Below are 27,862 nucleotides of genomic sequence, written 5' to 3'. Positions count from 1 at the left end.
ATGAGTAACAAACCATCTTTTCAATGACAGTCATCTCCTAATATGTTGGCTTCACCATACCTGAATGAAAACAAAATCCTTGGTACTTTAAACATCATTGCAATAGTATGAGAAATACTATTGATTTTTGTATACTGACCTTGTATCCTGAAGCTTTACTAAACTCACTTATTAAATCTAATAGCTTTTTTGTAGTTTTCATTGGCTTTTCTAAATAGAAAATCATGTCATCTGTAACTAAAGACAGTTTTATTTTTTCCATCTCAATCTGTATGCCATTTATTTCTTTTTCTTGCTGTATTGCACTGGCTGTAACTGTCAGTACACTGTTGAATGGAAGTGGTGAGAGTGAACATCCTTGCGTTATTCCTGATCTTAGTGAGAAAGCATTCAGTCTTTCACTTATAAGTATGCTATTAGTGGTAGAGTTTTTTTGTAAATGGCTCTTATTGGTTGAGGAAGTTCCCTTCTGTTCATAGTTTGCTGAGAGTTGGGTTTTTTTGTTTTGTTTTAAAATGAGGCATAGATGTTGGATTTTGTCAAATGCTCTTTCTGTATCTGTTGAAATGACCATATAGTTTTCCTTTTTTAGTTTGTCAATATGGAAATGACTTTGATTTTTAAATATTAAACCAACCTAGAGTTCCTGGGATAAACTCCAATTGCTGATGATGTATTATGCTTTTTGTATATTGTTGGATTTCATTTGCTAATATTTTGTTTAGATATTTTGTATCTATGTTCATGAGGGATATTGGTCTGCAGTTTTCTTTTCTTGTAATGTCTTTGTCTGGTTTTTGTATTAGGGTAAGGCTGGCCTCATGGAATGAGTTGAGATGTAATTGCCTCTTCTTCAATTATCTGGAAGAATTTGTCTTTGAATTGATAGTATTTTTTCCTTAAGTATTTTATAGAAATCATCAGTGAAGTCCCCCAGACCTAGAGTTTTCTTTGTGGGGAAGATTTTAATAAAATTTCAGTTTAATAGCTACAGAACGGATCAGGTTGTTTCTTCATGAATGATCTTTAATAGTTTGTGTCTTCTGAGGAATTTGTCCCTATCATTTACCTTGTTGAATTTATTGGCATAAAATTGTTCCTAATCTTCCCTTGTTATCTTTTTAATTACTGTAGCATCTGTAATGATTGCAACCTCTTTCATTCCTTATATTGGTAAATTGTGACTGACTTTATTTTTCTTTTTCCTGATCAGTCTGGCTAGAGGTTTGTCACTTTTATTGATCTTTTCAAGCAATCATTTTTGCTTTTATTGTTTTTCTCTATAATTTTATCTTTTCTGTTTCTTTGATTTTTGCCTTGATCTTTATTATTTAATTTCTTCTGCTTTTGATTTAATTTGCTCTCTTCTTTTTCTAGTGTAGTGGAATCTGAAGTCACTAATTTGAGGCCTGCCTTCTTTTCTAGTGTAGGTGGGCTCCTCAGACTATCAGCCCCACCCAGGTTCCCTTTCCCTGAACTATAGCCTAGAAACTCTCAAAACAGCAAACTGGGGCAATCGTAAGACTCACCTTGTTTCCCATCTCCCAGGGATCCCTGTTCTTCTTTGCCTTGTGTCCAGTGTGTTGAAACTACTTCCTTGTATTTTGTCCAGTTATTTTGGTTCTTTCAGGTGGAAGGGTAAATCTAGTCCCTGTTATTCTGCCTTTGCCAGAAGTTGAAGTGCAAGAGTATGATTTTTCAAAATACATTTTATAAGAGTCATTCCAGCGTGTTGATCATCTGTGGATGTCTGGTGGAACTTTCTTTACTAGGATTTGACCCATGTTGATAAGGTTTGCTTTCCAAATTAACAGTGCAGTGACGTGAAGCATGGGGTGCTTACAATTGAGGGGAAACTCAGGAAGAGTAGCTGTAGGAGTTGTCTTTCTAAACTGGGAAAAGTGTAAGTAAAATGACCAGCTTTTGATCAATCTAAGAATTCCTAGTTTAGAGAATGCTCTGAAATATTAATGGAAAAGAATTGGGGGCAATCAGTGGCAAAGCAGAAGAAAAATTAGAGCTATCCGCAAGTACAGACAATAGCAATAAAAGGAAGACAAAAATCCCAACTAAGGTAAAATTAAATTTGTATAAAACTTACTGATACAAAATTTATGATAAGTTGTGGCATTTACTCTGAAGTTTTCCTTGATTTAGAATAGATATTGCAAGTTAATAGTTTTTAAAGACTGAAAAAGAGGTACTTATATTTAAAATCAACTGCTGCAAGCTTGGAAGTAAATAAAATCTGAAATGACCTGTTTTCCTGTGCTTCAGAAATCTCTGCACAAACACTTAACACATTAATTACAGATCTTTTTTTTCACTATTCTTTGAAGTAAAGCCCCAAATAATCTCCATTAAATGAATTGGCCTATAGATTGAATTACTTTATGTATTTGAAACATTTTTAAATACATATATTTTAAATAATTTATGGCTTACATTTCAGTGATGCAGGCTTGACTCTTCATTAATTAGACGAACTGGGGAGAAGAAAGTTGAATATAGATGGTCATTATAATTACATTCTCTTTTCAATGAAACAATCATAGAGTTAGGAATGTACATGTTCTTAAGCATACTTTGTAATTTTTTATAGATTTGTGGGACCACTGGGTACCATCATCATAAAATGTAAAGATTTTCGAATTATTCAGCTGGATATCCCTGGAATGGAGGAATGTTTGAATATAGCCAGTTCCATTGAGGTAAGTATTTTGGAAACAAAATCTGATGAAAATAAATAGTGATAAAAGAGAACCTTATATTCTGACTCAGTGTAGCTCTTATTTAGTCATGTTCTGTGGCTCAAATATTGAAGACTGATAGGAAAACCTTACCCTGATTCGTTGTCAGAGGAATGTGATAGGATTTTATTGACTCAGCAGTTTTTAGTGTTACTTATTCTTCCAGCTTCATCCGTGTTGTAGCATGTGACAGGATATCCTTCTCTTTTAAGGCGGAGTAATATTCCATTGTGTGTAGATATAGGGTGAGGCTTTTTTAAAAAGTTACTTCTTTTAGGCGCTGGCCTGGTGCCTGAGTGGTTGGGTTTGTGCGCTCCGCTTCAGTGGTCCCAGGTTTCGCCACTTCAGATCCTGGGCGTGGACATGGCACTGCTCATCAGGCCGTGCTGAGGCAGCATCCGACATAGCACAACCAGAGGGACCTGCAACTAGAATCTACAGCTATGTACTGGGGGGCTTCTGGGAGAAGAAGGGGAAAAGAAAAGTGATTGGCAACAGATGTTAGCTCAGGTACCAATATAACGACAACAAAAAGTTACTTCTTTTATAAAGCAAGTAATTATCACCAATGATTGTAGTCTTTTGTTTGTTTTTAGTAAATCTGGATTTCCATATGTTAGGTTTGTTTAAGACGGGGTGTGTTTGTTTTCTATTTGTATAAACAGTATTGAATATCTGTTCAGATTACAAATAATAGAAATTTTACTCAGGGAAGTTAATATTTAAATTGAAGAGCTCACACTATTTTCTTCCCCGTTCTAACTAACTATTTTGGTATATACTCAGATTTTAAATTGCCTTATTTTAAATCATTGCCACTAAATTATAGCAATTAACTTTTATGTTTATGGTATTTTCTAGATAATTATAGAGGCACACTGATTTTTTTTTTTCTGTCTTTGAGTGACTAATTTGGGCTTTGTGTCCAAAATAAATGCTACTGGCTTAACTATTAAGAGGGCAGAAAGGCTTAAAAATATGTAACTAGGATTTTGTTTGATTTTTAAACCAGAATGGAGAAATAGAGGAACAACTGTTGTGGTACTGAGAAAATGGCATGTAACATTTTTCTTTCTGCTTTTGCTAAATTTTACTTAAGGAAGTGAGATGAGCTGAACTGTTTGTTTTACGTATCTGTCATTTGCAAGTAACATAGTAGTGTTGATTTGACCAAATTTGCTAATATGAGTGAGTAATGCACTGTGGCTTCTACCCTGTTAAATTGAAGTGTATCCTGCTATTTGGGCTGGGGAATGCCACTGGCCCACTTCAGAGTTGAGCATGTTGTTTTCAGTTGTGGGGTTGGGTTTTCACTGACTCATCTATATTTTTCTCCTTATTCCTTTTATAACTTCTAAGATAGCTGGTTGGTGGGCGTTAGTGAAGTTGCCTATGCTGAAGCACAGTGATGAAGAAATAGGGCAGAGCACGTTACCCCATTTTCTGATTGCATTTACTTACCTTTGTTAGGATCTGACACTAATCAGTTATTTAATTAGCCATATATGTATTACCTAAAGCTCTTTAGAAACTGACTGTTTATATAGAAGTCCTGATGGCTGAAATGAAGTTGTAAATTATTAGTCATTCTCATAATTTGACCTCAGAAAGTGAATCTTCTATTGACCATTTTTACAGCATAGTAAGTACACGTAGGAACTTGGCTTCTATCCCTTTCCTGGCGTCCGATTTCCCCCCTTGCCTCTATATATCTTGCTAATTTGGGGGTAATAAATGAATCTCTTCTATAGCAGAGTTGAGCTATTCTTTATTATCAAGAACCCATATATCCAAATATATTCTGCTGCCACAAATAAAATTCCATTGGAAGAATAACTGGCAAATGGCCAGTTTTCTAAATTGTAGGAGAAAGTCTGATGAAGCTTTCATCTGTGTTGTTTCAACTGCCTTTTGGAGTTGAAAGGGTTTCAGTTCTTTCAGCATTACTGTGTTTAAATGAAAAGTCCTATCTCTAGTGACATAAAATGTAATCATGACACAGCAAAGTATGAGTGCTTATTGCCTGCCAGAGTGGTTGCTGACTTGTATTTAAAATCATGGTTATACCAGCCAGTATGGAAAACAGTATGGATGTTGCTCAAGAAATTAAAAATAGAACTACCATATCATCCAGCAGTATGACTTCTGGGTGTATATTCAAAAGAAACAAAATCATTATCTCAGAGATATCTGTACTCCTATGTCCGTTGCAGCATTATTCATAATAGCCCAGGTGTGGAAACAACCTAAGTGTCTGTCGATGGAGGACGGGATAAAGAAAATAATAATGAAATATTATTCAGCATTACAAAAGGAAGCAATCCTGCCATTTGCAATAACATGGATGAACTTGGAGGGCATTATGTTAAGTAAAATAAGGCAGACAGAGACAGACAAATACTGCATGGAATCACTTATATGTGGAATCTAAAACAAAAGTCAAATTCATAGAAACAGAGACTAGAAGAGTGGTTGCCAGAGGCTTGGGATGGGGGAAATAGGGAGAGGCTGGTAAAAGTTACAAACTCTCAGTTATAAGATGAATAAGGTCTAAGGATCTAGGGTATAACATGGTGACTGTAGTTGATAACACTGTATTGTATACTTGAAATCTGCTAAGAGAATAGAACTTAAAAATTCTCAGCAACAGCAACAAAAGGTAAATATGCGAGGTGATGGATATGTTAATTAACTCCATGAGGGGAATCCTTTCACAGTGTGTACATATATCAAATCATCACTTTAAATATCTTAAACAGTTTTATTTGTCTTTTCAGTAAAAGTGGGGAAAAAAGTAAAGCTGAAAAATTGCAAAGAATATCTTAAAAATAAATTAAATAAAATAATTATTGTACTGACTGTTGACGGCTCTGGCCTAGATTAGACATGGCCTTTCTGCTTCTGTTTGCTGTGGCTGGCAGCCAAAGACAATACAGACGTGGATGATGGGTTATACAGCTGTGCTTCCCCATATTGTCTGTTTTATGAACTTTGGGGGAAAGCTTCATGATTTATGGACAGATAGCAGAATAACTTCAGATGGTCACGTTTTTGTTAAAGTACATGTCCATCTGTTTTTTAATAAGTCATGGGCCCATACTTTTGGGGGCCTGATTCTTCTGTGACTTGGAGGGAGGTAGCTTTATTCTGAGAGTTTTGGGGTACTAGCATGATGTTGGACATCCTCCCCCTGCCCCAGGTGAGTGTCTCCATAGTTACTGCAGTTTGAGTTATGCTAGTTGATTTTGGTGTCCTCTTTTCAGCCGTAGAAATGCTTTCCATAACTCCCTTGTCAGAAGAATGAGAGTGCCAGGTGATGGAGGATGTTCCATCTGTCTGTTCCTCTCATCTAGTCAGGTTTTCCTGGTGGTGTTACCCAGAATTCAAGGCTCCAGATGATTTTAGGCTCATTTTGGGACCACAGAGTTGTTACCCTGGCTTGAGAATGGGTCAGTGTAGCACAAAGATATGAGGATAGTTGACCAAGTGGCGTATCACTCTAGGAAGGGAGGAAATGAACGTTGATGGAGCGTGTGTAGAGCGTGTAATATGTGGAGCATAAAAAGCTAAAATTAGTTTAGAGCTTACTGTGTGCCGGGTGCTCTTCTAGTCCTGTCGCACACACTGTCTCTCTCAATGCCTTCTAACAGCCCATGAGTTAGGCACTGTTACTTTCCCCATTAAACAGCTGAGGAAACTGAGGCATGGAGTGATTGCATTCCTTAACTACAATTACACTGGGACCTGGAATTTGCGTCCAGCAGTCTGACTCCAGTCTGACTCTGTGGCCACTAAGCTATATCATCCTTTTTTGTAGTTAGTAACAAACTTTGATTTTAAATAATTTACTATGTTTATATAGTTGATAACCAGATTTTAAGCCAAGGCTTTATTGACTAACCAAAATGTGTTTGTTCTCTGATTTCCAGAAATATTTGGACCATTGTATTAGGTTTTATTAAATCGTGTCGAGGAGTTATTTCACTTTTCTCTTAGAATAGGGGTGCACATTGCTAATTGAGTGTATGTTATGTGCCAGATAGCTTGTTAGATGCTGGAAGCATGGAAATGAGCTTCAATAAGCTATAGTTGTATCTAGTGAAATACAATGTTAGAGAAATATATTGGGTGCCCATCATTATTAGACCATATTTGTTCCGTAACAATTTGGCAGTTAGAAAGTGTTTCAAACTATGGTATGTTCCTTTTTTCCTTTCTTTATTTCCTTTTTACCCCCAGGCGTTGTCCACTCTGGACTCCATCACTCTGATGTACCCTTTCTTTTACCGGCCCATGTTTGAAGTGATAGAAGACGGCTGGCATTCTTTCCTTCCGGAGCAGGAGTTTGAACTCTACTCTTCAGCTGTGAGTAACTTTTGAGAGAACTCTGGGTCATGAGAAATAACCCAACACCTTACTTTATTGTGAAAATGATCACTTCCTTTTGATGAGTAATAAGGTGCAGCTGACTTATCCATGCCTGAAAGAAGTATCTGTTAGCTAGTAGTGCTGCAGCCTCTGCCATTCAGAGATTTGCATGATTTGTTCTCAGTGCTGCAGCTCTAGTGATTTTTCTTCTAGTGTATTAGCTGTGTTCCAAATGTTACTTTTTTTAAATTTTGAAAATGACATGATAAAACATTAAGCTTTTCATAAAGATAGTCCTGGCATGTTTTGAGTTAATTGTTGCGTATTTTGAAAGTGTCTCCATGGAAGCAACTTTCTATGTAGTGATTAGGTTCTGAGCCATCCCAAAAAAATATGTTGAACCCACTGTGTCCCTAAGATAGCACTAGAGAAACATATATCACATTTGTTTCTGTGGGATAATTTTTGTGTTTTTATAATTTGGGTTGCTAGAACCAGATTTTCATTCTCATTCACCATTTTACTTCTTTCTTCTTCCATCATACCTCTGTAAATGGGTCCTGCGGGGTTCAAGAAGTAGGGACCAGGGTACCATGTCATTTAGAGAACAAAGATGTCCACAGCAGCAAAGTGAGAAAGGAAAGGGAATTTTACATGGTTATATATGGAGCATTTTTATGTAGTTCATAGATGACTACCTATATTTACATTTATATTCAATGTCTTTATTGCATTAAAAACTCTCTAGTAAACATTCTCAAATATGTGATGCTTTTCTCTTGTATCAATTAACTGCCATCTGACAGCTACCTCAGAGGAATCCTGAGTTATTTCCTAGGTGGAAAATGGCAGTCAGAATGTGATCAGGAAGGGAGATGTGTGGACAATTTGCTTGGTTACCCAAAAATGTCTGTCCCAATGAGCTGCCCATTATCTATCTTGGAGTTAGGTGCTAAGTCGACATTCTGCAAGTCAGCATTCAAATCAGTCTCCTATTCTGTGCGGAAATCCCCTGTGCTAAATATATTCATGATGTGGTTGTCCAGCCTCTACTTGAAATTTCTAGTGCAGGAGAATTCACAAAATCACGCAGCAATGTCCCATTTGGGCACAGCTCTAATACTGAGAGTCTGTCTCCCTGTACTTAGACCCAAAGTTTCTGACGTTACCATGTGTTACTCAGATTGTCTTACTCTCTACCATGAACTCTTCTTGAAATTAAGAAATTTTACATCCCCATTGCCAGCCCTGGTGGTTTAGTGGTTAAGATTCGGTGCTGTCATCGCCATGGTCCAGGTTCATTTCCTGGTTGAGGAACCACACCACCCATCTGTCGATTGTCATTCTCTGGTGGCTGCTTGTTACTGTGATGTTGAAAGCTATGCCACCAGTATTTCAAATTTACCAGCAGGGTCACCCATGGTGGACAGGTTTCAGCAGAGCTTCTAGACTAAGACAGACTAAGAAGAAGTACCTGGCCATGCACTTCTGAAAAAATTGGCCATGAAAACCCTATGAGTAGCAGTGGAGCATTGTCTGAGATAGCACCGGAAGATGAGAGGATGGTGCAAAAAGATGGGGCAGGGTCCCACTCTGTTATACACAGGGTCGCTAGGAGTTGGAATCTACTGGACAGCACTAACAACAAATGTCTTGACTGTTGTCCTTTCTATAGAGTAAACATCAGTATTTACTTCAACCTTTTCTAACAACACTGACCTCAGGGCCCCACACTGTCCTGGTTGCTCTTCTCAGCAGGGTCTTCAGTTTGTCATTGATTCTCTTAAAATTCGGTACCCATAACATTTAGTGTAGACTGGAACTATTACTGATACTTTTAAGGCCACCTAAAGTTGCATTAGCTTTTTGAGAATTAAATTACCAATGAAATAAACTAAACTTCCTACATCTTTTCACTTGTGTTATTAAAGTGTCCTCCCTACATTTTTATTTTATTTTTTTATTTTTACTTAGATTCAACACTTTTTTCCTGGTAGGCATTTTCTTTTTGGTTTAGCTAATTAAGAAATTTATGTATTCAAAGTTGTGTTATTTTCCTGCAAATTTCATAATCCACAGATTTAATGAGAACATCTTTAATGCCTTGATTTGAAGCATTTACTTACTATTGCTTGATTATGGAAATTTAAGATGAGCAAAGCATGGTCCCTTCCTTCTACTTGTTCAAAGTCTAATAATTAAGTAATCGAGTACAATAAAATAGGTTCTGACAAAAATATCCACAAAGCACAGGGGAAATGACATTATTAGATTTATGTTATAGAAAATAAATTCTGATGCAAAATGCTGAAAAACTGCCTAAGCGCCTACTGTAATAATATAAAGAAGATGGATCAATAGCAGAGGGGTTATAGTGCAGAAAGAGTCAGGAAGTAGAATTAAAAGGAGTTGGTGACCCACTCACTGGGTGTGAGAGGTAAAACAGGCAGTGGCATCTAGGATGATACCGCTGAGATGGGAAAGATAGAAAGAGAAATGTGCTTGACAGGGAATGAGTTGAGTTCAGTCTTGGAGATGGCAAATTTGAAGGGCCTGTATGGTACATGTCATTGTACAAGAGATAGTTCAGAGCTTATTTGAGAGATCTGTGAAAAAAGTGAAAAGCTGAAAGTAATCAACATTGAGGAAACCATGGGGAGACACTGAGATTGCCTAGGAAAAGCATCTAAAGTGAGAAGGGGGCCAAGGATTGAATCATTTAAGGGGTGAGGAGGACAAAGCCAAGGGAAGAGTGAGTTTTAAGTAGGAGGGTGTCAGCAATGTGGAAAGCTTCTTATTTGTTGTTTGTTTATTGTGTCTCTCCTGGGCTAGAATATAAGCTGCTAGAATATAAACTTTACAAGGGCAGGAACCTTGTCATTTTTGTTCCCTACTGTATTCCTAGCACATGATAGGCAAAAAGTAAATATTTGTTGAGTGAATGAATGTAGGAATGTGCATTTATGCAGAATAGGACAAAAGAACAATAAGGCCTTCTGCGTATCATTAAAAATCACCTGCCAGGTAGACATCTATCACTTAATCAATATTCTTTGAGTCTTTGAGTAAGGTTTTTTGACCATCTGAAAAACTATTAGTTATAATATTTGCCAGTCTTCGTTTCTCTGTTATGTCCAAAAGAGCTGTGGTATTGAGAGGACAGAGTACTAAAACTATCAAGATATCTTGTGTTGCATTCCAGATATGTTACTGGCTGCTTGACTTTCTGCGACTCAGTGTCCACGTTTACAAAATGAGAGTATTGAGCAAAATGATCTCTAGAGTTCCTCTCACTTTTAGCATGCTTTTATTCTAGGATATCATGAAAGGTTGTTTCAGATACTTTTCTGAAATACACATATATGGTATGTCTGTACTCCCCTAATCTACCACTTTAGAAATTATATACAAAATAGATGATAAGGTTCTCCTTCTGGTGATGGTCGAGTAGCTTCTATCTGACAAGCCCTCCTGCATATATCAATGGCCAACTGTGATTAAAATACAAAAAACTACTACCTGAAAGCTTTGGTAAGTGAGCAGAAAGCAGCATATTTTGGAGGGGATCAAAACTTAGAGAAAGTGTATGGCAGAGTGAGTTTCCTGCTTGGGGGCCTTGTCTTTGAGGGCCCACAGTTGTGGCATTGATGGTGTGGAACAGCTAACATTCCAATAGAAAGCCCACTTTCTCTCTGATGGGGGAAGGGCCTGAGGCAACCAGAGAGCCAGAGAAGGGGCGCCTTCATTCCGTATACAACCCCAAATCTCTGGCTGGCTCTTGAACCATGCTTGCTTGGGGCAGACTGAGAGCAGTCAGAACTAAGATCTGAGCTGCTGTGCACAACAGGTGTTACAGGGTTTGCAGTTCAAGTCTAACCAAGTTAATTGCCTGCTAAAACAAAAACATTAAGCTCTTCAAAGGAGTATAACAGAACAGAAACTTTCCACAACATGACATTCACAGTGTCCAAGATACAATCCAAAGTTGAGCCAAGATATTGTGACCCATTCTCCAGACAAAAGATAATTGACAAATACCAACTCCGAGATGATTCAGATGTTCAAATTATCACACAACGACTTTAAAGCAGCTCTTAAAACTGCCTAATTTTCCAGAAAGGAAAATATGCTTAAAATCAAGGAAAAGACAGGAAATCTCAACAGAGAAATAGAAAATATTAAAAAGAATCAAATGGAACTCTTTAGAACTTTTTGAAAATTATATCTGAAATAAAAAATTCACTGGATGGGCTAAATAGCAAAGAGGAGATAACAGAGTACAGAATCAGTGAACTTGGAGTTAGGGTAATAGAAATTATTCAATAGAAAGAAGGGGGAGGGGAGAAATTACAGAAAAATAAGCAGAGCCTCAGGGACCTGTGGGACAGTATCACAATGTCTGGTATTTGTGCAGTTGGAGATGTAGAAGGAGAGAATAGAGGGAATAAGGTAGGAAAAATATTTCAAGAAATAATAATCAAAAACTTTCCAAATTTGGTGAATGGTATAAATTTAGAAAGCTCAGCACCCCAAACAGGATAAATATGAAGAAAACCATGCCTAGGCATATCATAGTCAAACTGTCAAAGAGCAATGATAAGGAGAAAATCTTGAAAGCTGCCGGATAAAAACAACACATTACATACATGGAGACAGCAATTCAAATGATGAACTGTTCATCAGAAATTATGGTGGCCAGAAGAGAAATCTTTTAAAGTGCTAAAAGGAACAAAACCTGCCAATCCTGAATTCTATATCTGGGGAAAACATCTTTAAAGAATGAATGTCAGACAGCATTTTCAGGTAAAAGGAAACTAAGACTGTGTCGCCGAGACCTTCACTATAAGAAATGTTGAAGGAAGTTCTTCAGACTGAAGGGAAATAATACCAGAGGGAAACTTGAATATTCAGAATGATTGAAGAACATTGGAAATGGTAAATATAACTGGCTATTTTTTTCCTTTTTAGTGTCTTTAAAATATGTATGAGTATTTAAAACAAAAACTATCAGCATTGCCTTTATGCTGTTTATAGTGTATGCAGACATATTACATATGGAAACTAGCATTAAAGGCGACTGTGTGTGGGGTATCTGAATTGATAAATAGACCTGTACAGTTTTTGCTTTTGTTTGTGTGAGGAAGATTAGCCCTGATCTACCATCTGTTGCCAGTCTTCCTCTATTTTGCTTGAGGAAGATTGTTGCTGAGCTAACATCTGTGCCAGTCTTCCTCTATTTTATGTGGGGTTGCTGCCACAGCGTGGCTTGATGAGCGGTGCGTGGGTCCACGCCCGGGATCCAAACCTGCCAACCCTGGGCCACTGAAGCAGAGGACACAAACTTAACCACTACGCCACCAGGTCACCTCCCAACCTGTACAGTTTTAAGGTTTTTACATTTTATATAATGTGGGCTAATATTTAAGTTTAGGATATATATTATAATCCCTAGAGCAGGTTTCTCAAACTTAGCACTATTAACATTTGGGTCGGATAATTCTTTGTTATCAAAAGCTGTCCTGTGCATTGTACAATGTTTGGCAGCATCCCTGGCCCCACTGGATGCCAGAAGCATTCTTCTTCCCCCACCCTCAGTTGTCTCCAGGCATTGACAAATGTTCCCTGGGGGCAAAATCACCCTTGGTTGAGAACCATTGTCCTAGAGCAATCACTTTTTAAGAAATGTGAAGAGGTATAATTAGAAAGTTAATACATATATTAGAATGCAATTCTAAAAAGTATTTAAATAGTCCAAAAGAAGATGGGAAATAAAACATAGCAATAAAAACTGAAGGGATAACAGAAAATAAATGCTAGACTAAAATACAGCCATATTGATAAGTATTTTAATATTGATGAGCTAAACACTCCAGTTAAAGGTGGAGATTGGTCAGAATTAATTAAAAAAAAAAGCAAGACCTGAATATAAGCTGTGTACAGGAGATGCATTTTGAAGGTAAAGACACAGATGGGTTGAAAATATATGGGCGGAAAAAAATATGTGATGAAAACAATAAACATAAAAAAGTGGAAGTAGCTGCATTAATTCCAGATTTTAAAAAAAGACTTCAAGACACAAAATATCAAATAAAGAGGCTCATTTCATAATGATAAAATTTATCAGGAAGATATAACAATATATATACCTAATAGCAAAAATTGATGGAAATGAAGGAAGAAATAAGCAATTCTATGATCATGGTCAGAGATTGTTAAAACTGTCCTCTCAGCAATTAATAGAACAACTAGACAAGGAGAGACAAACAAGGAGAACAAAACAAGGAGAGACAGAGGATCTGAGCAACACTATCTGATATTTATAGAATGCTGTTCCCAACGTCTGCAGAATGATCAGTATTCATGAGCACATGGTATATTTCTCAAGAGAGACCATATGTTGAGCTGTTAAATGCATCTTAATAAATTTAAAAGGATTGAAACTGTACAAAGTATAATTTCTGACCACAAAGGAATTAAATTAGAAATCAACAACACTAAGGTATTTAGGAGTACCTAGAGTATTTCTAAATTAAACGAAATACTTGTCTATGAGTCAAAACTGAAATCATACAGCCAGCCCTGATGGCCTAGTGGTTAAAGTTCTGCACGCTCTGCTTCAGCAGCCCGGGTTTGGTTTCTGGGCGTGGAAACACACCACTCATCTGTCAGTAGCCATGCTATGGTGGCAGCTCACATAGAAGAACTAGAAGGACCTACAACTAGAATATACAATTATGTACTGGAGCTTTGGGGAGGGGAAAAAAAGAGGAAGATTGGCAATAGATGTTAGCTCAGGGCAAGTCTTTCCCAGCAGAAAAAACAACAAAAAGAAAGAAAAAAAACTAATGGTACCTAGCTTGTATCTTCAAAAGAAGAAAAAATGAAATCATAAAGGAAATTAGAAAATATTTTGAACTGAATGATAATGAAAATGAAACACATCAAAATTTGTGGAATATAGCTCAAACAATGTTTAAAGAGAAACTTATAGCTTTAAAATGCTTAAATTAAAAAAGAAAAGTGTAAAATCACTAATTTAAGCTCCAACTTAAGCTAGAAAAAAAGGAGCAAAGTAACTGGAAAGAATGAAATGCAAATAGCAGAAATGAATAGAATAACTAGAACTAATAAATTTAGCAAGATTGCTTGATATAAGTGTACAAAAACTGTGTGGGCAACAAGTAATCTGAAAATGAATAAAATATTTAGGAACAAATTTAACAAAAGAAGTGTAGGATATGTACTCTGAAAAACACAAAACATTGCTGAGAGAAGTTAATATCTAAATAAATGGATAGATATACCATGTTCATGGGTTGGAAGACAATACAGTCATGCACCACGTAACAACATTTCAGTCAACAAGAGACTATGTATATTACAGTGGTCCCATAAGATTAGTACCATGTAGCCTACATGTGTAGTAGGCTGTACCATCTAGATTTGTGTCAGTACACTCTATGATGTTTGCACAATGGCAAAATTGCCAAACAACACCTTTCTCAGAATGCATCTCCATTGTTAAGCAACATATGACTGGTTACCATCAGTAGCGGGCTGACTTATGTAAAGGACCAGGCAGTAAATATTTTAGGCTTTGTGGATCATGCAGTTTCTGTTAGATCTATTCCATTCTACTGTTGTAGCATGCAAACGGCAATAGATGATACATCAGTGAATGGGTGGTGTTCCAGCAAAACTTTATTTACAAAAACAGGCAATGGGCTGGGTTTGGCTTGTGGACTATAGTTTGCTGACCTCTCATTAAGATGACAGTTCTCTTCAAATTGATTTATAAATTCCTTGCAATTCCTATCAAAATCCCAATAGATGTTTTTGTAGAAATTGACAAGATTATCCTAAAATTTATATGGAAATGCAGAGTTACTAGAATAGCCAAAACAACTTTGAAAAAAAATGGTTAAAGATTTATATTTCTTGATTTCAAAACTTATTATAAAGCTACAGTAATCAAGAGAGTCTGGTATTGGCATAAGGGTAGACATATAGATCAGTGGAGCAGAATAGAGGATCCAGAAATAAACCCTACCATTTGTGGTCAATTAATTTTTGCTAGAGATGCCTAGTAAATTCAATAGGGAAAGGATAGCTGTTTCAACTAATGGCATTGGAACACTTGGATACCATATATTAAAGAAGATGAATCTTAGATTTTTACTTTATACTATCCACAAAAATTAACTCAAAATCTACAGTAGACCAAAACATAAGAGCTAAAACTATAAAACTTCTTGAAGAAAATACGGGAGAAAATCTTTATGACCTTGGATTAGGCAAAGATTTCTTAGATATGACACCAAAGTGACAGAAAGCAGATTAATAATTTCCTAGCCTTGGGTGTGGAGGGAGAAATATGGACTGCAGAAATACACAAGGGATTTTTTCTTTTTTTTTTTTTTTGAGGAAGTTTAGCCCTGAGCTAACATCTGCTGCCAATCCTCCTCTTTTTGCTGAGGAAGACTGCCCCTGAGCTACCATCCATTCCCATCTTCCTCCACTTTTATATGTGGGATGCCTACCACAGCATGGCTTGCCGAGCGGTGCCATGTCTGCACCTGGGATCCGAACCTGCGAACTCTGGGCTGCTGAAATGCAACATTCAAACTTAACTGTTGCACCACCGGGCCGGCCCTGACAAGGGTTTTTTGTGGGAGATGATTGAAATATTTGTTATCTTGATTGTGGCAGTGGTTTCATGGGTGCATACAACTGTCAAGATTCATGAAATCATGCACTCTAATTGGATCTAGTTTATTTTTCATATAAATAATAAAATAATAAAGTTGATTAAAAAGAGAAAATACAGTAATGTAAAGGTTATGTAGCTGGTGAGAAAAAGAGAATTAGTGATCTGGAATATAGATCTGAAGTAATTACTCAGAACACAGAATGGAGAAATAAGGAAGATGGACAAAATGATTGAAAAATTAGACATGCATGGATGATTAAGGAAGAAGATCCAATATTTATTAAATGGGAGTTCAAGAAGAAGATAATAGAGAAAATGGCAGAAAGACAGTATTCAGATAGGTAATGGCTGAGAATTCTCCAGAATCAGTGAAAGTCGAACTCTTAGATTAAGTATCCCAGGAAACACCAAGCAGGATAATCAAAAAGAAATCTTCATTTAGATGTGTTGTTGTCCAACTATTGAACAGTAAGGCAAAGAGAATATTACAAAATTAGCCAGAGAGAAAAGACAAATTACATACATGGTATAACAAAATTAGAAGAGAAAAAACAATGTGATAAAATTAAACATTTATTCATAATAAAAATGCTTAGCAGAATTAGATTTGAAGGGAATTAATTTAATCTGATAAAGGGGAGCTACCAAAAACAAGAACATGCCAAAAGCAAATCTTTTATCATTCCCTGTGAGTTCAAGAGGGAAACAAGGCTGCCCATCACCACTACTCCTAGCCAGCTCAGGAAGACAAGGAGGAAAAATAAAAAGTATAAGAATTGAAGTGAAAGAAGCAAACTTGTCATTATTTGTTGATTCTATGCTTATCTACATAGGAAACTGAAAGGATCTTGAGATTGTAGACATTTCTCTACACCAACCACAATTTTGACAACATGCAACAAGAATCTAAGGCTTCTAGGAACAGAAGCCTTTCTTGCATATCTAAGAAAAGATATGCAAGACCTTTATTGAGAGAATTATAAAACGTTACTGAAAAAATTAAGAAAGCTTTAAAAAAAGTAGATTAAGACTTGCTCACGGACAGGGAGATTGAATATTATAAGGAGGTAATTGTCTCCAAATCATTCTATGAAGTCAGTGCAATCTTATTAAAACCATTGGGTTTTTACATAGAATTTGATAAAAGTTACATGAAGGAGCAAAGGACCAAAAGGAGCCAAGGTATTCTTGAAGAACAAAAAGGAGGGAGAGGAGACAGCCTACCAAATATCAAGCTTATTCTAAAACCTATGGGACTTAATGCAAGTAGATCAGTGGGACAGAATAGAAAGCCTTATATGTATGGAAACTTAATATATGACAGAAATGATATTGCAGATCAAAGAGAAGCATATTATTCTCTAGAGCAAGAAATCAATAAGTAATACCTAATGGTGAAAAATCAAGAAATAGCAGTATAATTATGTTATTTAGAAATTTGGAAGTAAACAGCAAAAAGGGGGAAAAAAGCAAAAGAGTTGAAAATGGTTGCCTCTGGGGAAAGAGAATTAGGAAATGGGTGATCAGGAAACAGGTAACTTCTTTTTTTAAAATAATGAATCTTTTAGAAATTGTCTTTTTAAAATTGATAATAATTTTGATTTCTTCTTTAATTTTTTCAACAATCCATTGTTTGTTCAGAAGCGTGTTGTTTAGTCTCCACATTTTTGTACCTTTCTCTGCTTTTTTCTTGTAGTTGATTTCTAGTTTCATAGCATTATGATCAGAAAAGATGCTTGATATTATTTCAACTCTCTTGTATTTATTGATGTTTGCTTTGTTTCCCAAAATATGGTTAATCCTTGAGAATGTTCCATGTGCACTTGAGAAGAATGTGTAACCTGCTGTTTTTGGATGAAGTGTTCTATATATATCTATTAAGTCCATCTGGTCTAATTTTTCATTTAATTCTATTATTTCCTTGTTGATTTTCTGTCTGGATGTTCTGTCCATTGGTGTTAATGGTGTGTTGAGGTCCCCTACTATTATTGTATTGTTGTTGATGTCTTCTTTTAGTTCTGTTAAGACCTACAAATTTTGGTGCTCCTGTGTTGGGTGCGTATATATTTATAAGTGTTATGTCTTCTTGGTGGAGAGTCCCTTTTATCATTATATACTGTCCCTCTTTGTCTTTCTTTATCTGTTTTGCTTTGAAATCTACCTTGTCTGATATTAGTATAGCGACACCTGCTTTCTTTTGTTCATTATTAGCTTGGAGTATTGTTCTCCATCCCTTCACTCTGAGTCTGTGTTTGTCTTTGGGGCTGAGGTGTGTTTCCTGGAGGCAGCATATTGTTGGATCTTGTTCTTTGATCCATCCTGCCACTCTGTGTCTTTTGATTGGGGAGTTCAATCCATTTACATTTAGAGTGATTATAGAGATGTGGGGGCCTACCACTACCATTTTATGTCTTGTTTTCCGGTTTTCTTCAATTTCCTTTGTTTCTCGTCCCATGGTTTAATCTGTTCTGATGAAGAGCTGCTACTCTCTGTTGTTGTCCTTCTACTTATCTCCTGTGCTCTTGGTTTTGTAGCCCCTTTCCTTTTTTTGATTTTTCAGGAATGAGGGTTTTCCTAAGGATTTCCTGAAGAGGAGGTTTTGTGGCAATGAACTCCCTTAATTTTTGTTTATCTGGGAAAGTTTTTATTTCTCCATCGTATTTGAACGATATTTTCGCTGGGTAGAGAATTCTCGGCTGTAGGTTTTTGTCCTTCTAATTTTTGAATATATCATTCCACTCTCTTCTAGCCTGTAAAGTTTCTGCTGAGAAATCTGCTGATAGCCTGATGGGGGTTCCTTTGTAGGTTAGTTTCTTTTGCCTGGCTGTCCTTAGTATTTTCTCCTTGTCGTTGACTTTTGCTAGCTTCACTACTATATGCTGTGGGGTTGGTCTTCTTGCATTGATAAAGTTTGGAGATCTATTGGCTTCTGTCACCTGAAGATCCATCTCTCTCACCAGATTTGGGAAGTTCTCAGCCATTATTTCTTTGAATAGGCTTTCTGCCCCCTTCTCCTTCTCTTCTCCCTCTGGTATACCTATAATCCTCATGTTGCATCCCCTAATTGAGTCGGATAATTCTGGGAGAGTTTCTGCATTTCTTTTTAGTCTTAGTTCTCTCTCCTCCTCTGCCTGCAGCATTTCTATATTCCCATCTTCCAAATTGCTAATTCTTTCCTCCATATTATCGGCCCCACTGTTCAGTGCATCTAGATTTTTCTTAATCTCCTCTATTGTGTTCTTCATTTCCAGTATTTCTGTTTGGTTCTTCTTTATCGTATCAAACTCTTTTGTGACATAGCTCCTGAACTCGTTGAGTTGTCTATCTGAATTCTCTCTTAACTCATTGAGTATTTTAATGATGGCTGTTTTGAAGTCATCGTCATTTAGGTTATATATTTCATTTTCTTTGGGATTGTTGTCTGTGTATTTGTTATTTTCCTTCTGTTCTGGAGATTTAATGTATTTTTTCATATTGCTTGATGTTGTAGATTTGTGCCTCCGCATAGAGATAGAGATTAGTTGCTCCTTCCACTTGTTTCTGCTGGTGTGGTGGGGGAGCAGCTGTTTATACTGCACCAACCAGGAACCCTGTCCGCAGTTGCTAACTGGGCCTGGGCCCCTCCTCGTAGTCACAGTGGTCCTTTGGATTCCCTCTTCTGCCATGGGGGCCATCACGGGGGGGCTTCAGGCTGCTGGTGCCTACTGTTGCAGCCCACCTAGACGTGCTCCGATAATGAATAATTTTGAAAACTGAAAAAATTTTTAAAAATGCAATATTGTATCTTGTATAAAAGAGTTTTTTAAAAGAATACTTTGTCCTACAGTACATCTAGTTTTATCCTCCTGGTGGCCAATATGTTAGGCCAACTCTGATTTACAGGAATATATTGAAATTTACATATACATAATTTTATTTATTCTTTTACTGTAAAAAGCTTTTTACAGTCTTCAAGTGGTTTTCATTTTTGATGTTTGAAATAAGTTGTCATTTGATAGTTTTATATTGTATAATTTAGTCCTTAGCATACTGAGTTAGAAATTATTTCATTAACTTCTGAGTGTGATTTTTGTTAGTATTAAGTCGCTGTTGTTTTAAGATGTTACGAGTCTGTCTTTATTTTTCTCCTTTTTAAGTAACAGAAAGGAACAAGGGATTTAGAATAGGTAGTAGCTTTGTTCTCATCTGTTCTGGTTAAGCATTATCTGGAATGTTATAGTTTTCCTGTTGCTATACTTGAAGAGTACCATTAACAAATGGTACCCATAAAAGGATGAGTGAGATGATGTTGGCCCTGATAATCAAGGATATACTTAATATATTTAACTTGGAGAATAGAAGACTAAGGGAGAAACAACTGTCTTTCACATGTTTGAGAGGATGCCATGTGAAATAGGGAACTTGTACTGAAAACAATGGTAAAAACCAATAGAGGAAATTACAGAGCAACGTATTTTGCTCAATATGAGGAAGAACTTTCTAGGAACTAGGGGTACCTAGCATTGCAGGAAGCTGACTCTGAAGAATGGAGCTCCTTTTCTCTGGCAGTAGTTAAGTATGGGCTAGATATTCTTCTATTAAATTCCTGAGAGGTGGTGTCTTCGTTGTGTGACAGTTGATCTGTAAGGTCCTTCAAAAGTTTTCAGATTATTTTGTGACATTGAGATACTTCCTTAGCTTTGAACTTTTTTCTGTTTTTCAGACCAGTGAATGGAGGTTAAGCTATGTCAATAAGGAATTTGCTCTTTGCCCCTCGTACCCGCCAATTGTCATAGTGCCCAAATCCATTGATGATGAAGCTCTTCGGAAAGTAGCTACATTTCGACATGGAGGACGCTTCCCAGTACTCAGCTATTATCATAAAAAAAACGGAATGGTAAGTGTACTGTACTGCTGCTTGAGCTACTGAAAGACTAGGTTTGAGAACCTTTCCTTAGAAATCTTCCCCCTTTCTGTGTACTTGGTTGCTGAAGTGATTGGTCTCTCCTGCTAGGACTTCCTTCGTTTAAACTTTAGGGAATCAGGAGTAGAGTGTTTTCTGTGATAAGGATATGACTTTGAATTCTTTCTATGATGCTGCTCAACCTTAGAAAAACCCAAGCTAGGTTTATCTTCAGGACTCAGTACAAAGGGAACTAATGTTCATTTGATTCTTAAAGTAACACTCTTAGGTAGAAAAATAAATTTATCTGACCAGAATAATGGTAAGATACTTTATTTTAATTATTCTCACCAAATTTCCCTTTGAAAGGTAAATTGAGCAAACGTTTTTATTTTCAAAAGGGAGAAGAGTGACACATGTCATTAGTCACAACTTAAGTAAACACGGGAGTCAGGAGTGGAATAGGCAAGTGCTCACTGTGTATTTGTTTTCTAAATATTTTCTAAATCTGTTTCTCTCCTCTTATTTTCTCTCAGTCAATAAACTCTGCTTCTCATATTGAAACCCATAGTATATTAGTGGATAAGTTATAGCCATCTTCTATTTTCTTTTGAACCCTGGTAACAAGTAAAACATGGATATTTAGGATGAAAAGATTCTAAAAATTTGCTCCTTGGGCATCAGATCATCTGTCCTGCTTGCTCAGTAGTATTTCTGTTTAGTAGGGTTCATTATAACGCATTTTAACAAATGATACTGAATATGCTGTCCATTTACATGGTAAACACAGTCAGAGAGTTAGCCATTGTCATCCTCTGGTTGACCTTTCTTGATCATGTTAAATTTCAAGGTAAAGATAACAGTGTATATTGTGGGGTGAAATTGAAGTAACTCTGAACTATTCACCAGGGAAGAGATCAGTATAAGAGAGAATGATTTCTTTGGAAAAGTTTCAAAAGCAAACCTTTGAAAACATAGGTAGTCTTTGGAGACAAGTGGTTAATCCTGGAATAGCAAAAAGATGGAAGGAGGCCACCGGAGAATGAATAATAGATAAGCAACTTTCAAGATATTGAAAATGATTCCCCAAACAAGAAGAATACTTCATAGGCTTTTTTATTTTGCCATTGGTGCCTTTTCTCTTTATAATTCTTGATAAAATCTGCCAACCCTAAGTTTATGTAGTTGAAGTAAAAGTTTGCTGGCACACAGGCCATTATTATTATCTTCATTACAAGGCCAGGTCCACTGGGTAATCAATTCACTGACTAAATGAATTGTAACATTTGATCTTAAAGAGAAACTGTAATTTATCATGTGAAAGTATTTTGAGTTAGGAAGAAAAATTGTGTAAAAATGCAAGGCTTATTTTTGTTTTACAATTATTAACTATTGTCAGCATATAGAAATATTTATTTGTTTTGGCATCAAATCCATCTCCAAAGTGTCACACAGTTGTTTTTGAGATACTCTTAATCTAGCTAATTCATTTCTGTTTTCAGAGACGTTAAAAACAGCTACTATTAAATTTTAAAATGCATTGTGCTTCTAGGTAATTATGCGAAGTGGTCAGCCACTCACTGGCACAAATGGCAGACGGTGCAAAGAAGATGAGAAGCTGATAAATGCTACCCTCAGGGCAGGAAAACGTGGCTACATCATTGACACTCGATCTCTAACTGTAGCTCAGCAAGCTAGAGCCAAAGGAGGCGGCTTTGAACAAGAAGCTCACTATCCCCAGTGGAGGCGGATTCATAAGTCCATTGAGAGGTAAAGATTCTGGAGACAGAGATGGATTCTTATTTGAAGCTCATTAGAGTGGGTGAGCCCTTACCTGTTCAAAAATCACAGGTTTTTAAACTAACCTACGCACTAACTTAGAGTCAAAAATTGGCTGCATATCCTGTCATTATGTTTTAAATGATAAGCAGAAAACTTAATGGGCATCTTGGATGCGCGCAGGTGAGTTTTAGTCAAATAGCATTGTTTCTCTAAGTCAGCCCTGAAATTTCATCACTACAAGGTCTGCTCCTCTACTTGTAGATCAGTGGTTACCAAACTTACTGAACAGGTATGCTAAGGATAATTAGATTTTCCTAAGTCAAAAGACTTTAGAGTTTCAGTTTCCCACATACCTACCTGTTCTCACACCCTGTTTCCTCCACCTATATTAGCTCATGGCTATGCTTGCAAGTGGTGCCTTAGGCGTGCTTCTGGGTGGGTAGGTGGGAGTTGGAGCTAATAAAACAATGGTGTCTGAGCTGGCCTGGGGCATCGTGCTAACGGTCCCAGGTATCTCATGCTGGATCCGTGGGAACAGGATTGCACATGTCAGTGGTGCTGTCTTGTGGCCTGTCATACAATGCAGTGCTCTGGCTGTCTCCCTGGTCAGATAATCCAGCTATGCAAACTGGGTTTAATCTGATCAGATGAGGAACAGTTTACCATGATAGGCATTTTAAGCATCTTTGCAACCATGTTTAAATGTCATTTTTCAGTCTTTAATCCTCAAGTTATTGTATAGCAAGGTAAATCTTTTTATAGTATTTTGAGCTACTTTTGCTCTTTGATATATTGGAGGCTGAATTTTTGGTTTGGTTTCTTCCTTCATCATTCTATTTTCTGTTTTCTTTTTTACTTTTCCTTGTTTTTTAAAGGTATCACATTCTTCAGGAGAGCTTAATCAAACTCGTGGAAGCTTGTAATGACCAAACACATAATATGGACCGATGGCTCAGTAAATTGGAAGCCTCGAACTGGCTGACTCACATCAAAGAGATTCTTACAACTGCCTGTCTAGCGGCTCAGTGTATCGACAGGTAAAGTGCATTTCAGCATTCTGGAATGGGACATGCACTGCTAACTACACTTTGCTTTTATCCAGACATATGTTTATATATTATGTTAAAGTTTGTGCCTATTGTATGTCCTATGTTCAGATCATTTTATAAATTACTATGTAAGATAGTCAGTGCCATTCAGTTATCAGTGAAGTATGTGCATAGATTCTGACATTGAATTGATAGTTAATGTTTGTTGAATGAATGTGAACCATGTAGCAAATATATATCTATAATGACACAAATATTTTAAGTACTAAAGGACCTATTTTTTCTATAAATTAAATTGAATCTACCAATTTTCCTTTTCTTACACTGTGAAAAAGAATGAAAAGGAGTTTTCTTATTTTTTCCCAGAGGGCCAAACTTGCCTTCTTACTTTTGAAATACCAATGGAAGGAAACATGTAGTTTTGTTTCACAGTAAACTGGTTCTGCTCTCTCAGACATCTTATTACAAACTACTTGATATGTACAGTGATATCAGGATCTCGAGTTGGGAAAACCTGATGGCAGTGATGTGGAGTATATGAAGTGATTTTAGTTTATTCACTCAGTTGAAGGTTGCCAATCCTTGAGACTTGAGGCAGAAGACTTGAACAGAGGCAGAAGGATTGGTATAAGTTGTTGCAGAAGCTTAGAATGCCCTTTTTAAGAAGGGGATTCCCACTGAAACAATAGGTAGGTATAAGTATTGCCACTACCTAGTTGGATGGCACTTTTCTTTGAGACTTCAATTTGTTTTATTGATGCTTCCAAATTGGGGAAATATATATGTAATTTTTTTGTGGTTAGTGAGAAATTGATAATAGAATGGGTTGCTTAAGATCCTGTGGTGAGATAGTGACAGAACCAAAAATGGGTAGAGACTCTTGGTGTCAGGATTCCAAGGCTGTCAATAACCTTTATTTTAGGCAAAGCTCGTTTATCTAATAAAATATGGGAGCTAGAGACCAAAGTTCTGTGGTAGAGAAAAGAATAATACAGAATGATGAGGTGTTACTATTAAAGGTTTTGTTTCTTTTTAACCTAAGTTAAAAAGGTTTCCCCTTACATGATGAGTACAGAGGCTTCTGTTTTCTTACAAAACGTGAATTGTTATAGACACTTAACACCATGTTGTCATGGTTTTCAGCCATAATAACAAGATGATGCAGATCAAAGCAACCTTAGGTACAGAACAGTGTTTGCCATCTCTGCCTTTGTTTAGTTTGGGCTGGCCATCTTAAACAAACAGGGACTTCCACACTCTTAGAAGAGTTGAAGGTTTTGGTTTATTTTGCCATGTTTGGGTTCCCTTTTCTGATACATATTAGTTTATTACTTATACCTCCATAAAAGTCTGCCCTTAAAATTAATTACTCAAAATGTAAAAACAGACCTTAAATTAATTGAATTGAATTCAGAATATATCACAGATAACTAAGATACATATTCAGTATATTCAGAAGCTTTAAAATACTTGCTCATACCCTTCAGCTTAATCATTAGATTTCACCCTAAGAATGAGGTTGTTAACCTAACCATACGTGAACATCAGGGATTCTTATTTTTAAATTAAGAACTCTTAAATAATTCAGAAAGACAGAATTCAAAGAAAAATTCAAAGACAGAAAAGCTAAGTACATTATCTACAGTGTAACAGAAATTGGCAATAACCTAAATGTCCAGCCAGAGGATTAAGTAAATGGTCGTTTATCACTTAATAGAATATTATATATCCATTAATACAATACTTCTAAAGATGACATAGAAACATGGGAAAATGTTTATAACAAAAGTAGAAATAATAAGAAATCTACCTTTTGTTATAGCTATGTAAAGTATATACATACATGGGGAAAGAATTAATAGTAGAAACCAAACATGAAACTTTTATGTGAAAGAGGTGAGCTTATTTTCCTTTTTTGCAAAATTTTCTTCTCTGTCCTTTCAATAAAAAGAGGTGGAAGAAGGGGAGGGGAGAAGATGTAGTTAATTTAGTTTTTAGTGTTTTCTCTCACTCTCTTTAGAATAAGGTAGTCTCAGATGGCTCCTAAGTATTGTGGTATAGAGGTATCATTGCCACAGACTTTCTAGATTAATAGTTTTATGGGTTTTTTTTTTTTTTTTTTGCTTCTTCTTCTTTTCATGTTTCTCGAAGAGTGGTTTGGGACTTGTTTCCTAGATCCACTGCAGTTTATGAAGGCGTCCTTACAGTCAGCTGATGGTGGAAAGGTAGAATCAAGGTCAGATAGATAGAGAAAAATAGCTTTAAGTGTATGTTTCTAGGTTTGATGAGGAAAGGCTTTAATCAACTATTAAAGCAGAAGAGGTAAGCACCTACTGTATGAGATAAGGACTGCTTTTCAGTTTTATAAAGGGAGAAAAAATTCAGCTAACAGTTTCTGTGAAATTTGTTAGAACTTAAGGGGTTCTTGCCACGTGAAATTTGGGACTCATAGTTTTATTTTTTTCCCAAGGGAAGCTTTCTTCATATGCCTTATTTAGACTCTAAGCCTTACTAGACAGTGCAGAATGCATAAGACTTTGAAATATTGTACTCAGTAAATGTTTATTATTAACAGAGTTGATTGACCATGTTGGGAGTATCTCATTTGTACTCTGGATTTTCCTGTCAGGGAAGGAGCATCCATATTGATTCATGGAACAGAAGGAACCGATTCCACACTTCAGGTCACCTCCCTGGCCCAGATCATCTTGGAACCAAGAAGCAGGACCATCCGTGGTTTTGAGGCCCTGATAGAAAGAGAGTGGCTGCAGGTAAGAAAAGCTATTTGGTGCGCAGAGCAACTGCTAATAGTTGATGTTATGATTCTGGTGTGTGTGAGCAGATATAATCTATGAAATTTCAATCGATTAAAATGTTTAAATTGTGTGTTTAATTTTCTGGGGAACAATTAATCCATCTTCCTCTCAATAAATGTTTGTAATCTTTACTGCCCTCTCAATTTCTGGATCTCTCTTTGCTTATATTACTCATTTGGCACTTCATTCCCTTAGCAGACCCTTACTAGTTGTATTTTGTTACCCACAGGGCAAATACGAACGAGGGAAAACACAGTCCTGTCTTGCAGAGCTTAGTCTTATTAGAGATGACAGACACAAGCTGGGGGCGAGGGGACTTAGAGACTTGTAACACAAAGCGTATGCTTTAGCGCTTTCTGCCTTTTGCTGGTCTGGCTTCCTCCTGTCCTCTTCCCGAGCCAGGTGAAATCCTTCTCATCCCTTAAGATCCAGCTAAATGTCACTTCTTTCATGATGTCTTTGGGACCTTAACCTCCTTCACAGATGAAATTGATCCATTTTCTTCATGCCATGTTTCCTGAACTAGACCCAAATAAAGTGACTTCTTTGAGGCCAGAGAACCATGTCCAATTCATCTGTTTATCCCCAGGATACAACACAGTATTGTCACCTAATGTCAAATGACAACTAAAATAAAGATCTCATAAAATAGATGGAAATCCTCCAAGTCAGAGATTAATTTATGAGTCTATATGCTGTGTGTAACTTAGTAAATAAATGTGATTGGAAATAAATGCGTAGATGTATCTTGAAAGTGGAAGTATCTCTGGAGGAAAATCGTTTCTGGCCCTTCTGGTTACAGTTCAGATATGTTATGTGTCAGTGCTGTTGTGCTTGCCATGTCTACCCTGCCTGACAGCTGACCTTTCTCTCTGTTCAAGTGAGACCGTCCTAAACATTTGGTGAAAATCTATTCAGCTACATTGCTCATGATGCATAGCAAACAAACAAACGAGTATGATTTACTTATTTATATATTACCATTTTAGTGGGGATCAAAATCCCATTAGCCACTGGAATATGTTCATGGCATTATCTTTGTCAGATACAGTACTATGAGGACCCAAAGATAAACCAGGTTTGGGATAAGGTCAGTACTCAGGTTCTGGGCAGGCCAGAGAGCCAAATGATTCTTAAATTTCCTTTGGTCAGTAGATGGCAGACTCTTCCAGTTCTTTTTGGGAAAACATGGAAACTAAGGACAGCTTTATCTCTAATCTAAAAATATTCATAAAGACCTCTTCATGATGGTAACTTTTTTCATATGTAGTTAAAGATTTAATATCAGGAGTGACCTTATACAGTTTGTGTGGGAGAGCCCCATCTTTATCTCTATTCAGTGGTGAGGCTTATGTAGCTTACAACAATCAGTGATGCTTTGGATGGATCGAAGCTGATAGCTGTCTTTCATTTTATACCTGAAGAGCTTATATCCTTTGCCTGTGCTCCAAATTTCAGACCTAGAAAGATTTATGTTTTTCATTACTGAAGTTCATTATTCTTCC

General features: G+C 36.6%; 1 protein-coding gene across 2 annotated transcripts in view; it reads left to right on the top strand.

The window, feature by feature from the left end:
• Window positions 1-27,862, top strand: part of MTMR9 (myotubularin related protein 9) — a 58,672-nt gene that overhangs the window by 9,874 nt on the left and 20,936 nt on the right. Inside the window, exons 2-7 of one of the 2 annotated variants that reach the window (XM_046656742.1) lie at window positions 2,603-2,711; window positions 6,990-7,115; window positions 20,531-20,704; window positions 22,263-22,480; window positions 23,368-23,529; window positions 26,171-26,312. In XM_046656742.1, the coding sequence (XP_046512698.1) occupies window positions 2,603-2,711; window positions 6,990-7,115; window positions 20,531-20,704; window positions 22,263-22,480; window positions 23,368-23,529; window positions 26,171-26,312 (931 nt within the window). Of the gene's footprint in view, window positions 1-2,602; window positions 2,712-3,228; window positions 3,261-6,989; window positions 7,116-20,530; window positions 20,705-22,262; window positions 22,481-23,367; window positions 23,530-26,170; window positions 26,313-27,862 lie in introns of those variants that run through there. The other variant, XM_046656743.1, reaches the window with a different exon arrangement.

This window comes from Equus quagga, chromosome 3 (genome assembly GCF_021613505.1).
Source record: "Equus quagga isolate Etosha38 chromosome 3, UCLA_HA_Equagga_1.0, whole genome shotgun sequence".
NCBI classification, from domain to species: domain Eukaryota; kingdom Metazoa; phylum Chordata; class Mammalia; order Perissodactyla; family Equidae; genus Equus; species Equus quagga.
The sequence above is the reverse complement of the archived record's forward strand: the minus strand, read 5'-3'. Positions and strand labels throughout refer to the sequence as shown.